The 15,210-nt window shown below is 50.0% G+C and overlaps 1 protein-coding gene across 1 annotated transcript in view; it reads left to right on the top strand.

Moving 5' to 3' along the window:
* Positions 1-15,210, top strand: part of LAMA5 (laminin, alpha 5) — an 88,891-nt gene that overhangs the window by 41,408 nt on the left and 32,273 nt on the right. The window contains 14 exon segments of the mRNA XM_010286891.1: positions 78-175; positions 5,171-5,286; positions 6,199-6,317; positions 7,127-7,217; positions 7,975-8,109; positions 8,580-8,642; positions 9,978-10,118; positions 10,498-10,635; positions 10,895-11,029; positions 11,523-11,657; positions 13,580-13,717; positions 13,923-13,975; positions 14,167-14,266; positions 14,779-14,831. Coding sequence (XP_010285193.1) covers positions 78-175; positions 5,171-5,286; positions 6,199-6,317; positions 7,127-7,217; positions 7,975-8,109; positions 8,580-8,642; positions 9,978-10,118; positions 10,498-10,635; positions 10,895-11,029; positions 11,523-11,657; positions 13,580-13,717; positions 13,923-13,975; positions 14,167-14,266; positions 14,779-14,831 — 1,515 coding nt within the window.

Below are 15,210 nucleotides of genomic sequence, written 5' to 3'. Positions count from 1 at the left end.
CTGCTGAATTCTGAGTAGGGTGGTTGTGAAGCTTATTTGTAAAGACATTAAGGGCCAAACTTTCTTGTGCTTTCCAGTACTACTACAGCATCAAAGATATCAGCATTGGAGGGCGCTGTGTCTGCCATGGCCATGCAGACGTCTGTGATGCTAAAGACCCTAATGACCCTTACAGGTATGTTTTTCGAAGTCTCAGTTCTGTGTGAAGGCATTTGAGTTGTTACACTAAGAATGAAAGATGCCAGCGTGAGTTATGTTCTGTCCCAAGCTTGTAACTGTGCCAGCACTGTTGTTTGCCTTGAGAATGAACCAGAAACTGGTCCTGCCAAAGTAGCAAAAATTACATGTTTTGTCAGACTATTTTTCAGCCAGATCAGCTCCCTGATCTGGTTTACCTGTCCACAACTTTGCCATCCCCGTGGGAGCAGAGTGCTGGAATGGGAGGGTAGGTATGCAAAGCTGATACCGTTGTTGAACGTGGAGTTTTCTCATCAAAGCCCAGGGCTGGTTTCTGAACTTGTTCAGAGAAGTCTTTTGCTTCCCAGGTAGCTTCTTACAAATCGGGGCAGTGCTCTTCTAAGTAGATGGTCTTCCAAGAAACCAGACTTTATTGTCCGGTTCTACTCATAAGAACCATAGATTAGTTATGTACGTAGCTAAACAGCTGCTCTTTGCAAAAGAACAAGAGCATGCAAAGCAGTTACATTTTGGCTCTTGGGACCCTTCCCATCTGCCTTGGCAACTTGAAATGCCAAAGAGCTGCTTCAAACCATGAAAGTGTTGCTTCTTAGCCATCTGTTTGCAGCCTGAATGTTGCCTTTATGAAAGGGATAGGTAGATTCAGCTGGACGAGGGAAGCTTATATTTCTTTCTCATCAGGATCATGTAGAGCTTTTGGATCTTCTAAAATAAAATTCCAGTGAGTCCCAGCCAAGGTTAAAAGCTGCTAAATTTTAAAACAAAGATGTATTGAAAAGCAAGTCTGCATTAGTGTGCCTAACTCACTGAAAGGGAAATTCATAAATATTTGAATGTACCGTTCCTTGGTTTTGTTGTAGGCTTTGGTGTTGCTTGATGCACAGTACACCCATGTAGCAGGGCAAAAAGGCCTCATGGTGCAAAGTGATTCTTTAACATAGAAATGCCCTGACATTTCTTTGGTATATCAATGGCTTGGGATTGGGAAAGGGAGGGAAAATTGAGGGAGGAGAGATGTGTTGGGATCCTTGTTCAATGGCACTTCTGCTGACAACTGTCTCTGCCTCCCAGAATTCCCCTTCTCCATTCTCTTTTGAATGCATTTGGCATCTTTGCTCTTGGCCCCAGACTGTGCTCTAACATTGCAGCACATGTTCATAAGCAGCTGTTGCATTTCACCCAGAGCAGATCGCGCTTGCCTGGAGGAGGAAACATTTCCTACTTGGGTGCTTTGTACAGTCAGCGCATAACATCTGTAAAACCCTTTGGGATATGTCAGGACAAAGATGCTGGTAAATAGAAGAACTTCTCATGGCACTGCTGTACCCAGTTAGTAATCCCAGGAGCATGTAGAAGTCAGAAGAAATATGATGCTTTCAGTTGAGAAAATGAGTAATTGGTGAAACGGTGCCATTCTCCAAGGCTCCAGCAGCAGCTGTGTCCAGCCTTCCCGCTGAAGTGGGCACTGCTGGGCAGCCATCCCACCCCTCCTGCCCTGACGTAGCACGGAGCCAGCACGGTGATACCTGCCATAACACTGCATGACAAGAGGCGTTGCAGAGGCAGGTGGGGCTCAGACACACTGTCCCTTTGTGTCATGGGCCCCAGCTGCCAGAAACATGTAATTCCTTCAGAAATATGTGCCACCTGTCTGAGTAGGAGGTGTGGTGTGTCCCTCTGCACATGTCCTGCCTTTGCAGATGCTGATGTGACAGCAACAGGGCAAGGAAATGCAAATAGAGGGAGACAAGGAATGTGAATTGGCCCAGCCCTATTAAAAATCCCAGTTATGTTTCAGCCTGTCTTGGGAGGTCTCTGCTTCTCGTTTTAACTTCTGTCTTCTGCACATGCCTGTGTTTCTTGTGCCTGTTGCCCAGAAAGGCAGGATGAGCACTTTGATAGAGGTGAAGTGAGAGAAATCTTGGCAAAGACTTCAGGACGTGATGGAGCATGTCCATGAGCTGACTTCCTGGCCATAAATGATCATGTTTATCCAGCTTTGGAAAGTTTCAATGAAGTGCCAAGTTATGGAGGCTGCACATCCAGCTGTGTTAAGTTGGTAGCACATCTGGTCCCCATGTGAGTGTGTATGTGCAAAGGCCTGCAGTGTGTGAGCAGATGCAGCCTCTTCAAGGGTCCTTTGCACTTTTCACAACTGTCTGTCTATGCCCCAAGGTCAAATGGGCTGAATTAAGCAGAGGAAAGGAAAGTTCTTCTGGTTAAAGGTGAACACCAGCAGGATCAGGCACAAACCTTTCTCCTGGCAAACCCCACGAGCAATGAGATAAGCATCAGCGGGCACCTGGCACGTCACAGATGGAGAGTACAGACAGGAATCGTGTGTTAACGTGCAACTGCTGTTGATGTGAGCTCAGGAGAACCCTGCAAGTGCTCTGCAGCAGTCTGAGAACAGCAACTGTTTCCATGGGTTCACTGCCCCATCACGGATGCCACAAGCGAAAGAGGAGACAACCGGAGAGTCCAGCTGCTGCCTCTGTGCCTGATGCTGAAGATAACCAGCAAAACAACAGCAGCCTGGCTGGCCAGCAGCCGCTGAAGAGATCCTCTGCAGGAGAAGATCAAGGATGCTTCCCCACTGCTGGATCCTGAGGGCTAGCTTGCTCTTTCTCATTTTGGAAGTGAAAGCACCATGTGTGCTAGTAGATTTGTGCCATCTGTGAGTTGCTTTTGCAGGTGGTTTTCCTTCGGTACAATCAGAAGCAGTTAGAGGAAGGGGCTTTTTTTCTTGATTGTGTGACTCAAGATGTTCAGGCCAAATCCAGATGCTGTAGCATTTGTGTGCCGCTCTCAGCTCTGACACAGCTGCGTGCTGGAAACTGTTTATAGTCTCTGTTATTGAGCATCAATTCCAGTGGGAAGACAGTGGTTTTATTTTTTACTGCAGGACAACCAGGAAATATGTGCTATGTGAACACAGCCGCTCCCTCTTCTTCCTTGTATATATTCAATCAATGAAACATGTAAATATTGTAGCTTATGCACATCTGTCCATAATTCATTAGCAGCATGGACTCGGCACAAGGTGCAGTAAAGCTGCCGTGATAGATGAGCTCTCTGAGAGGCCGTTGCTAACTCTGGACAGCAGAGACTAAATAAATAGCTCCTTCTCCATCTGAAATGTGCATCTTTACTCATTGAGTGCCATGTTTTTGCATTCTGGGAACTGAACCAGTGCTTTTCAAACATCTCAAACATTAAAGAGCTGGAGTGCGTGGTTAGAGCCACGTCCTCCAACCAGGGAGATTAACACTGCTCAGCAGGTTTGTAAGTTCCCTCAGTCAGTGACCATCTTCCTCAACACATATGTATATGGACGTTAGTCGTGATCTCCAACTGCTGCCATGGGGAAAAAAAAAAAAAAATTGTTTCCTTGGAAGTGCTGAGTGGTAGTCAGCCAGGTGAGAGGTCTGCGGGTGGTTTCATTACAGTTGTATGGACAAGGTTTGCCTCTCATTGAGTCTTCCCCCTCGGGTCTGCAAAACAGGGGGACAGCGAAGTTCGTGGTGAATGTTTCGGGGCTCATTTCTGCCACTTACACTCCAGCCACCCTCTCAGGGACTTGGTTTTGTGCCTGGACTCCGCTGGCCACAGCCCAGCCTGTGAATGTGGGTAGGGATGGGGCATCACCAGTGCTCAAAGAGCTGACTGCGGCCAAGCGTTGCATGGTGTCTGCAAGGGCAGGACTGCCAGCAGGGCCAGGACCTGCTTCCTCTCAACCCCTCTGGCTGAAGCAAACATGCTGAGTGTGGATCCTGCCTGCATTCCCCCGAACTTTCAGATCATCCCATGTTTCATTAAAATGAGTTCACCTGTCCCATGCTGCTACCTCTGTCTGGCTGTTCACTGTATGTATACTTGCAGGTCCCACATCTTAAAAATACATGTAGGTAGAAACCGTGATACTCAGCTCACTGCAGCCATGGAAGGATGTGTGTGCACTCCTGCATTTCACTCAGAATGACTGCTCCATTTGTTTCTAATGTTTTAAAAAATTACATTTATTTTTAAACACTGCTTTTGAATGGAAAAGCATCAGAGGAGGGAGAGATGGGAGTGGCAGACAGGCCCTGAGGGGAAATGAGTAATTGCACAGATAAAAGCTGGAACATGCTGTATTATCCATAAGTCTAATACAACAGAAAGCGTTTGTGTTGGATGGGAATCGCCTTCTGCTAAGTGGAAGTTTTGGAGATGATGTCACTGATGTTAATGAATCACCGTTGCGGTCGAGCAGGGACGAGATCCGTCAGTTGACCGTCAAGATTTCTTGCCTGGCGCCTCCGGAGCCGCCTGTTTACCCAGCACAGCCCTGCCTGTGCCGGCTGAGAAAAGCAGGAGGTGCATTTCACAGGGAGCGTGGGGCCAGCATCTGCTAAAAGACTTAATTCAAATTTCAGGGCCTTCCTCTCTGCAAGCACAGATATACCTGGAGGAGTAGACGGGACCCGTGTGGCCCCATCCCTCTCTGGCTCTGGGATATCATTTATTCCTTTCATGCTGTCCCTGCACAGTGATGGGGGCATTTTCATGTCCCCGCACCATCCTACTCCCTCCCAAGTAATTTTCTTTAGCTCAGGTTTCTATCACTGCCATCTCCAACCATTTCACGTTTTGTCTGTAGAGCTGGCTAGGCAGTGGCACACTGATCTTTCTCTAATCCTTGTCTCCCTGTGAAGAAGAGAGGAGTGATGGTGGAGGAGAAGGAAGGGAGAGAATGGCACTGGAAGAGCAAAGTTTGGTATTTGGCTTAGAAAAAAAATATCAGCAATTCAAAAGTTAACAGAAAATGCCTTAGAAGCCTCTTTTCCAGAATACTTGGATTAACAAATATCACTCGTTTGTATAACTGACTAGTGATAGTTATGCACAGCAGGGTTATGCGATGGCCCCCCATCCCACACGTCATGCCATCGCCACAGGCTTGGCTGTACCTCGTTCGTCTCCCTTGCAGGCTGCAGTGTGACTGCCAGCACAACACCTGCGGCGGGTCCTGCGATCGCTGCTGCCCCGGCTTCAACCAGTTCCCGTGGAAGCCTGCCACTGCTGACAGCGCAAACGAATGCCAGCGTAAGTTGGAGTTGGGTTTTTCCTTCCTTTTCCAGCTCTTGCACAAAGCACAGATTGACCATGCTTCACTAGCCCCTTGACATTGCAGTGCCCAGAAGCCATTCACTGAAATGGTGGGGTTTATGGCGTGTGGCACTGGGTGAAGTGGAGATCACTGGCACTGCAGAGAGGACAGATTGCACAGTGGTTAATTGTGCTCAGTCAAGGCTCGCACAGGGAGGCCCACTAGGTCTATACAGGACTTTGATTCTGCTTATGTTCCGGTTGCTCCTCTGTGTCTAAGGCTTTGTGCAGGCAAGTCTCATTGCTCAATTCTGTCTCCAAGATGAATTACATTTGGATGTGTTTACATACAGGACATCTTTATTTGTCTAGAGAAACCTTTGGTAAATGCCGACAGTGGAATTTATGCTGCACTAGGAATGCAGAGCATGGAGCATAGCTACATCACATGATCTCTTATAAACGCAGGACGGCAAAGGACAGTTGGATTTTAATCCTGTGGGTTTGTAAAGAGCACCCTCACCGGGTGCTGAACTTTACAGCTCACCTCTATCCTGGATGGGATAAAAGAGGCGAGAATGTTGCCCTCTAAACCAGACTACTTGGGGCCCCAAAGTTGGGTAATTTCTCGTCTATACATGCCTGCACATACTTCCGATTTTGTGCCTGCTACGTTTTTCCAGCTGCAGACTAGACTTTAGAGTTGTTGCTTCTGCGCTTTTGAACTGCATGACTTCTGGGAGCTTGGGTGATCATGTAATCCCCCAGATGTATTCAGGCATCTTTCCTCATCGAAAAGTAACCCATCCAATGTCAAACCCACAAGGAGGGGTTCACATTTTGAGATCCAGCTTGTGGCTGAAGGAGCTCCATAGACTGGTGGCTTAGCTAATGTCTCTATATTTTCAGCCTGTAATTGCAATGGCCATGCCTACGACTGCTACTACGACCCAGAGGTGGATCGTCACAAAGCCAGCAAAAGTCACGAAGACAAGTTTGAAGGGGGAGGTGTTTGCATTGACTGTCAGGTAGGCCTGAAGAGCTCCCATGGAAAAGGCTGTTGCAGATTTTTGTGGTTTTTCCACTGTCAGCCTGGAGTTCAGCCTTGCTGGCAGCTCCGCCAACTCCTTCACATCCTCTCGTATCTTAATTAGGTCTCTCCCTAGAAATTTAGTCTCTTTGCCATAGATTAAAGGAGTGTGCACCAGTAATGAAAACAGCACTGGGGTTCCTAGCTGTCCCCTGGGTAGTACCATTACCATTCTGATGCTTTAGGGTTAGGTCTTCTGAGGAGCTGAGCATTGGGAGGGACAGGTTGGTACTGAGCACATGGGGAAGTCCCTGCCTAGTTTGCAGTGCACAGGTGCATCTCTGGATGCAACCTCTCTGACCACCAAAATGCCAATCTTCTCGGTCTCTGAAGTTCCCAATGAAAGTGAGAAAGTAGCTCTTCCACTCCCAAGGTAACTATGAGCTCGTTAATTCATGCAGTGGTATGAAACTTTTAGCTGTGCTTTCTTGCTGGGAGGAAACAGATTGCTTCCATTCTCCTAGCACAAACTGGTCAGAACATTTTACCACCTGAAGCAAGTGAAATAGGCTTGAGGTCAGATATGAACCTGAAGCTCAGACTGGGCTTACGGGAGGATACACAGTTTGCAGGAAATGCTTTGTTTTCAAATTGGTGTATGTGGAATTTTGAGCAGATTTAGGTCTTCTCTGTGCTGACACTTCTGAGTTGCTCCCTCTGGATCCTGAAGCTGTTAGTAAATCCAGCAGATGAACATGAAACCTGAGGGCAGAGGAACTGATGCCCCTCTAACCCACTGTCTTTCAGCATCACACCACTGGCATTAACTGCGAGAGGTGCATCCCTGGATACTACCGGTCCCCTGACCACCCGATCGACTCTCCATACATTTGCTATCGTGAGTGTGATTTCCTCTGCAGGCTGTAGATGCCTGCTTGGACTTGATGACACTGGGGAGAGTGGTCTGAAGGATTGGGCTGAGAGATTTTTCTGGTGTAAGGAGTCCAGCACGATAAGAGATGTGACTGTGTGGGCAGTTCCTGCTGCAGCAGGCGTTGCCCATGGAAATGTATGTGCGCATGCAGCCATCTGTACGTGCAGACAGTCTGCAGCATCCATGAAATCAGAAGTGGTGGCATGTTCTAAGGCTGGAATGAGCTAAAAATGCATTGTTACCCCTGCTGTTGCCTGCAGGGCAGTCCAGTCTTAGCTGTCATCTCTGTGTCCTTTCAGCTGGCACTTGCAGACCATTGCTCTCCATATGCCAAGACAGGCATTTGTAGGCAGCACTGGGTTACATCTGTATTGCTGAGGAGCCCAGTTTGGTCTGGTAGCTGTGACACATCAGCTGTTCTGCACTGCGTCCTTGCGTTAGCATACCACTGCCACCTCTCCGGCGAAATTGGGGTCTCCCAGAGAAGCAAGTTGGGGCTGTGCTGCTTTACTTGGGACAAGTACAGTGGGAGCAGTTCCTCTTAGCCAGACAGACACCTTTTGAAGAGGCAAAATTGCACTTTTTATTTTTTGAGAAAATTTACAGCAGATGGCAGGGTCTCTTATAGAGGCTGTGTATCGCACTGGTGTTGCTGTTGTGTTCATGGCTGGCCAAGGGTTTCAGCTGGTGCCAGCCACTGCCGGCTCGTCCCTCTCTGCAGGCTGTAACTGTGAGTCTGACTTCACCGATGGCACCTGCGAGGACCTGACCGGCCGCTGTTACTGCAAGCCCAATTACACCGGGGAGCATTGTGATGCCTGTGCCGAGGGATACCTCAACTTCCCTCACTGCTACCGTAAGTGGGGGGTGCGGGGCTGTGAAGGGGCCAGGTCTGGGACCCTACAGGTTCAGTGGGTGCAGGAAGAGCCAACAGCTCCAGTTGGGGCTGCTCCCCATGTGCCCTTCCGCTGTGCCACGTGGCACTCCTGTCCCAGGAAGAGTTCCTGCAGGTGGGAACAAGCCCACATTTATCTTCAGTGGAAGCTGGACCAGAACTGAGCTGGACTGAACGTGGCTTTCTGGAGTCAATGGGAGTTTCCCATTTGGCTGGAGTCTCATCTCTCACTTTCGGTGAAAGACATCTTTCCAGAGCCCAGGTTAAAATGGTTGTAATGGATCTTTGTTTAGTGGCATGTCTGCACTTTGTTCCATGTTCCACGTTTTCATTTAGCCTGTTCAGCTTTGGGACTGTCAACCTATTGATATCCCGACAGGATTTCTTTGAGTGTGTGTGATGACCTGTGCAATGTCTCTTTTTCTGCATAGCCGTTCCAGCTTTCGCTCACAACGATACTGGAGAACAAGTGCTCCCTGCGGGACAGATAATAAGTAAGCAGTGCAATTTTCCTTGCTGCTTGGGCAATCACCATGCTATTATTGCTCTTATATCTCACCACCCAATGCAAGATCAGGTCTTGAGCTTACTGGGCACATATGTTTTAAGAGACAGCCCTGACAGAGTGGTTCTGAGAGGAGGCAGCTGAGGGGTGGGGAAAGGAAGTTTTATGATCCCCTTTTTATAGACAGGGAAACTAGCCCAGAGTGACCATGTGATTGTGTGCATTTTTCTGGGGTCTAGGCCGTGTGGGTACATCCCTTCTGGCCTCCCTTTAAGGAGCCCTCGCAAGACCACAGAGGGGCTGTGGCTGAGCTGGATTCTCCTAAATCTCGGCCTCTGGGTTTAGATACAAGCCTGTCCTTCTGCCACACCTGCATGCCCCGTGTTTTCCATGTGGTGGACAGCACAGCGTGTCCGTGCCGATGGCCCCCTCTGCACGAAGCTGCGGGTGGCACTGCTGCGGGAGCCTGGGAAGCGTGCACAGGCGGCCGCTCGCTCCGTCTCGCTTTCTCTGTTGTTTTGAAAGCTCACCTATGCCCTCATCCCTGCTCCCCTCCACCTCCCTCTTCTCTGATGGTCACTCTTCTCAGTTCATCTCCTCTCTTGTGCTTTTTTTTCATCTCTTTTTCCCACCAAATCCTCCTCTGTCTCATGCTCCCCAGTGCGCTTCAGATAACCTTTTCCTTCCTTCTGATATTTTAAACTCTGTATCTTCCAGGCAGGTTTTTCTTTCCTGAGCTGGAATTTCTCACTTCCCTTCTCATTTCCCTGCCTCCCCCTCCCTCTGGTTCTTGGGTGATTTTTGCCTTTCCCTCTCCCAGCCTAGCACCCCACACTGCTGCCCTGGGCAGGGCTGGCCCCGGTTCCTCAGCGCTGCTGGCCCAGCACTGCCTGCTCTGGCAGTGGGTATGTCTCAGATGCAGCTGAGCATGGAGTGAGCAGAGAGAAACCCCAAACCCCACCCTACTTAGCCAAAAGCTTTGGTTATTCCCACACAGCTCTTGGGCAGCACTGCACAAAATCAGCCCTGTCTGGGCTTGTGCAAGCAGCCTTTGCGTTGCTGTGCTGCCTGTCCAGCACCTTGCACGTGTGCGTGAGGCTGAGGTCTCCCAACCACCCTGCGACCCCACGAGCCGGGTGTGCTGGTTGCCTGAGCAGGGTTTGGTTAAAACATTGGCAGCTGGTGGGAAAGCTGTTAGGAGACAAATGCTTTAGCTGTTTCTTCTCATGGCAACTCCTTCCCTGTCCTTATGGGACCTCTGCCCAGCAGCAGAGGTGAACTGACAGCCATGTGTGGTGGTGTTTATTGTGTGCCCCCACTCCAGACTGCGATTGCTACGCCGGTGGGACAGAAGGCAATGCCTGTCGCAAAGACCCTCGGGTGGGGATGTGCGTGTGCAAACCCAATTTCCAGGGAACACACTGTGACCAGTGCGCCCCAGGCCACTACGGACCCAGCTGCCAGCGTGAGTGACTCGGGGTTACGGCCCCAAGCTCGCCCTGCTTGCCTCCCTGCTGGGGGGAGTGTGCCTCTCCCCGTCCTCCACTCGGGCTGGGGAGGAGGAATTCCCCAGCCCCACTTCCAAGTGACAAATTCCCATGACTTTTGCTGGTATTTTCCACCCAGCTCTGACCCTCCAGCATCCTCCCAGCCTGCGGGGGGCTGTTGAGAAATTCCCTATGGATGTGAGCTATGGGCCAGGCATGCTTGCTGTCAGCTGTGTCCCCCATGGTTTCTCCAGCGACTGCATTTCTACCCCAGAGGAACAGGCACTCTGCTTCCTTTCCTGGGAAGGGGAAAGACAAAGCAGCTGTTTATTTACTAGTGCCCTTGTTGCTTTCCAGCCTGCCAGTGCTCCGGCCCCGGTCAGTACGATGGCACCTGTGACAGCGAGACAGGGCAGTGTCTGTGTCGAACGGGATTTGAAGGGCACTTGTGTAACCAGTGTGCTCCCGGCTACTTCAACTACCCTCTGTGCCAGCGTGCGTATCTGTCCTCCCATGGGCCTGGGTGGGCACGCACAAAGCCAGAGTCTTCTGGCAGGGTTTTGAAGGAGGACTGGGAAGTGGTTTTGTCAGTGTTTTGGAGGATATGTGGAAGGGGCAGAGATCGACAGTTTGGATCCTTAGAGAAGCACCTAAATGCCCACCTGAGAACCTCAGAATAAAAAAACCCAAAAACATTGCCATGAGCTTTGCCCCATGCTCCTAGCACAGGGCAAACAGTTTCTTTCTGTTGCAGTATGTGGCTGCAGCGCGGTCGGGACGCTGCCGGGAGGCTGCGACTCCGTCGGGAGGTGTTTCTGCAGACCTGAGTTCGCTGGGCCGCAGTGTGAGCAGTGCAGTCCTGGGCACCACTCCTACCCCCACTGCTATGGTGAGGACATTAATGTTCAGTTCCTGCTGGTCTGTCACCTTCTGAAAAACATGCCTATTTTTGCAAGGCTTTGGTGTTTCTCAAAATCAAAACCCCTGTGGTTTGCACTGAATTTGGCAGTCTTGTTCTGGAGGTCACGGATCATGCCAAAGCCTGGAAGACAAAGCACTTTTTATCGGTCACACTTCCTCATCACAGCCCTGCTGTGACCTGGTGTCTCCGCTTATGCCTTTTTTTGTCTGTCTTTTTAGTGCATTATCCTACTAAACTGCTGAGGAATGTTGAATGGGCTGTAAAAAACGCTCGGTGGCATTTTCCTGTTATGGCCATAACTGTAGCTGAAAATACTGCCTGTCTTTCCAGGGGAATAAGAAATTAATTTCGTTCTGATGGAAATGGTTAATTCCTGTGGGGCTGAATGACAATTCAGACCAGCAGCAGCTGGCCATGGGTTGCACCTTTCATCAGACTATTAAGAGTCCTGCTTTTACAGCTTGCTCCTGCGATTCCCGGGGTGCAGTGGACAACAACTGCAGCCCAGCTGGCCAGTGCCGATGCCACATGAATTTTGCAGGACACACCTGCAACCAGTGTGCCCTAGGCTTCTACGGGTACCCCAGCTGCACACGTGAGTAACCACCGCCAGATCTCAGGGAAGGGAAGGGAGTAGGTATTGCTGCTGCCTTTGTAATGGTTTTCCTTTCCATAACCTGTCTCCCAGGTTTGTATATGAATATAGTTGGCTCTTGCAGCAGCAGTCAGTTTTCTTGTGCATAGTTCACCTGGCTATCTCGTCTGACAGGCGTGTTCTATAATGAGTAAACACCTTGAAGAAATGCTTCCCCAAAGGCTGTGCGGCTTGTCTCCCCCAGTTCATTCACTGGCACTAACAGCAGGAGCTTGGGTCTGCCTGCTCAGTTTGGAAGTAAAACCCAGTCTGGACGTACAGCCTCTAATCCAGTGACCTATTAAGAAACAGACCTACAGAGTATGACTTGGGGAGCAGCTGTGGTTCAGACTGTCTCTCCAAAAGCATTGTGTGCATTGCCGATGCACACAAAACATGCTGAATTGCATCTGCCTGTCCTCAGGCTTGAGTGCCTGCAGCCAGAGAGAACAGGGCTCTGAGGAGTGTAAACAAAGTCCCAAACCACATGTTCAGATTATACCTGGTGCCATGAGGTGCTCGGATGTGGCTCACATGACACATCCGGCCTCTTCAGGGCTTACTCCACCGTGGTTCATGCCAATGCACAGGAGGAGCAACTGTACTGAAGCCAATAGGAGTATGGTTGTACAACAGGGTGAACAGTGAGAATCAGGATTTGGTGTTTCATGTCGGCCCCAAATTCAAGGTGTCTGCTGGCACAGTCAGAGCTTTGCATACAGGTCCAAGGCAGTGCATTGCTCCTGGAGCAGAGCTGCAGGTGCCAGGGCTGAGCAATGCCTGTGGCCCCAGATACTCTGAGTAGCCCTCCGCAGCCCTGGGCAGAGTGTCCCCATCTCCCTCCCTGTCAGCAGTCCGAGTGGAAGCCAGATGTACTCTTATGTCTCCCAGCAAGAATTTACTGCTCATTAAAAAATAATCTGTGATACAATTTCCCTGAAGCAACAGAAGAGCATCATCACCCTCTTGCACCATACTAAATGTAGATGCCTGAGCCACGGCCAGCTGGCAGAGCACTGCTTGCAAATGCTGATGCCGGCAATATGCCTTTGAAGAGGCTGGAGGCATAGATGAAATGGTCTCACAGGAGTTCAGTAGTCACTTTTTTTTTTTATCCTGTCTCATAAAGCAGTGTCCAAATCGCAGAGCTGTAGAGGAGTCACAGCAAGGACAGAAGAGGAGAACCTGATTTTATTCTTTTTTTTAATCTGTTGTTTTATGAGCAATATTTTGCTATTACCTAGTCTGGAGGTGTCAGCCTAAAACATACCCTTTGACAAGGATTTGAGGAGTGCTGGCTGGGTGAGGAGGGCATGGGCAGCTCCCTGGCAGCTTGCTGACCTTTCATTTGATAGGGCAGCAGGATCTCTACGTGTGTCCGCAGGAGGCAGGTCACGCAGGAAGCCGCAGAGCCATTGCCCTGCCCTTGCCCTTGGCTGCTGGCAGTGCCATGACTCTGTTGCTGGCCTGCTGCCCGTGCACAATGTCCACAAGGCAGACCCTGATGACCAAATGCTGCTCTTGGGTGTTTGGGTGCAAATGGGCTTTTGTAGGGTCTGACCTGTCACTAGTTGCGATCTTTTGGGGATGAGATCACATATTCCCCTTTTCCTTAACCAAAACTCTCCCTGTCTTCCAAAATATACATAAATGTACATGAATAGGTGTGGTAAACATTGCAGCTTCTATTGTTTTTCTTAAAAGATGGGATTCTTTTTAACCAAAAGCAAAGAATGACTCTGTATGTTATTTATAACCCATGTTTCTGGCTGCTTCGATGGTGGTGAAGGTCAGGCAGGCAAAAGAGGTTGCTGGTGGGAAGCCTTGAATGCAGGAGTCCCTGTGCCCTGCAGCTCCAGCAGTTGCTCTCCCCTCTTTCACAGCTTGCCAGTGCTCCCGGGAGGGCTCTCTGCACAGCACCTGCGACCAGGAGACAGGGCAGTGCAGCTGCCGGCCCAAAGTGACGGGACTGCGCTGCGATAGCTGCATGCCGGGCGCCTATGGATTTCCACACTGCGAAGGTAGCCCTCTTCTCCTTCCTGATGCGGAGGGACTCTGGTGTCTTGGGACATAGCAGTGCGGTGCTGGTAAATCATAGAATAGTTTGGGTTGGAATTGGCTTATTATCCCCCAAGAGCTTTGCAGGGGAAGAAGGAACGCCCTTTAGGAACAGCTGGGGTGTGAGCTATCTCTTCATAAATTCCTCCTTGTACCTCTCTTTTCTAGTGGGCTCCTGTAACCCAGCAGGGTTGGTGACTGCAGATCCCTCGCTGTCCCCGGTGAGTATCAAATGAACCCACCAACCCCTGCAGGTCATTTTTGTGTGATCCCCTTTTACTCACTTCAGCCCAAGTCCTTCCTTAAGCACAGCCTGAAAACAGTCATCACCCACACCAGAGTAGCAGACACCACGTTCAGCCACTGTGCCGCAAATTCTCACCTGTTCTTTTCTCCCTCTCCCTTTCCCCAGGGCTCCTGTGCGTGTCGGGCGTATGTTGAAGGCCCATCTTGTGACAGATGCAAGCCCTTATACTGGAACCTGACTCCAGAGAACCCCTATGGCTGCATGAGTAAGGAAATGGCATTTGCATGGCCCCAGAAAGTCCCCTCCGTGTTGTAATGGCACAAGACCCAAACCCAAGCCAGTGGGGACCATCACTGCTGGATGGAAGTGATACCCTTCCTTCCTTCTTCACCCTGAAGTGACATGTCAAAGCTGGAGTGGTCTGGGTAACCCCCACCTGAAGAGAGCAAAGAGCCTGGAGCTTTTTACTTGGGATGAAACACAGGGCTCGTGCAACGTAGTTGTGTCATTCTCAGCCCTCCCTGCAGACTTTGCACACTTCATTTTTCATGGCCAATTGTGCAGAAAAGGCAAATGTCTTTGGTAGTTGTGTTCTCAACAGTAACTGTACAAAATGAACAGGCAGCCCTTGTGCAGTGCTACCCTCTTACTTGACCAGTTCCCAGCTCCTCTTATCCCAGCTGGTGTCCTCTAGCGTGGTGGGTACTGTCCCCCATCAGGGAGCTTCTCAGGGCCTGATTGATCTTCTGGCTTTCTTGTTAATCTCCCACTCTCCAGGTTGCAAGTGTGATACCAAGGGCACCATCAGCGGAATCGCGGAGTGCCAGCAGGTGGGTTTGCTCCTTTCTGCCTCCAGGCGCTTCTGAGCATGTGCTATGTTGGGAATGTTTCAGCTCTGTCTCTCCCAGCAGCTGCTGGAGAGGCCGCTCCTGACACTGAGCTCTCAAAGGTTGCACCGCAATCTGGGCTTGCATGAGAACATAAGATTAAGACCTGTCATAAATTAGGCACCTAAATATTTCTGGGTCTGGCCCAGGATGCCTGGATTTTTGTTTGCCTGCATTGTTGGATAATTTAACTTATCTGGCCCTTATCTGGCCCACCCACGCGCAGGAAGCAGCATAGAGCATGAAACTCAAAATGCTTCTCCAGTGTCTCAGACTAGGACCCAAATAACTGAGAAACAGCTTCGCCGTGACGAGCAATGGG

The sequence above is a fragment of the Phaethon lepturus genome, unplaced genomic scaffold (assembly GCF_000687285.1).
Source record: "Phaethon lepturus isolate BGI_N335 unplaced genomic scaffold, ASM68728v1 scaffold17385, whole genome shotgun sequence".
Lineage (NCBI taxonomy): Eukaryota > Metazoa > Chordata > Aves > Phaethontiformes > Phaethontidae > Phaethon > Phaethon lepturus.
The sequence above is the reverse complement of the archived record's forward strand: the minus strand, read 5'-3'. Positions and strand labels throughout refer to the sequence as shown.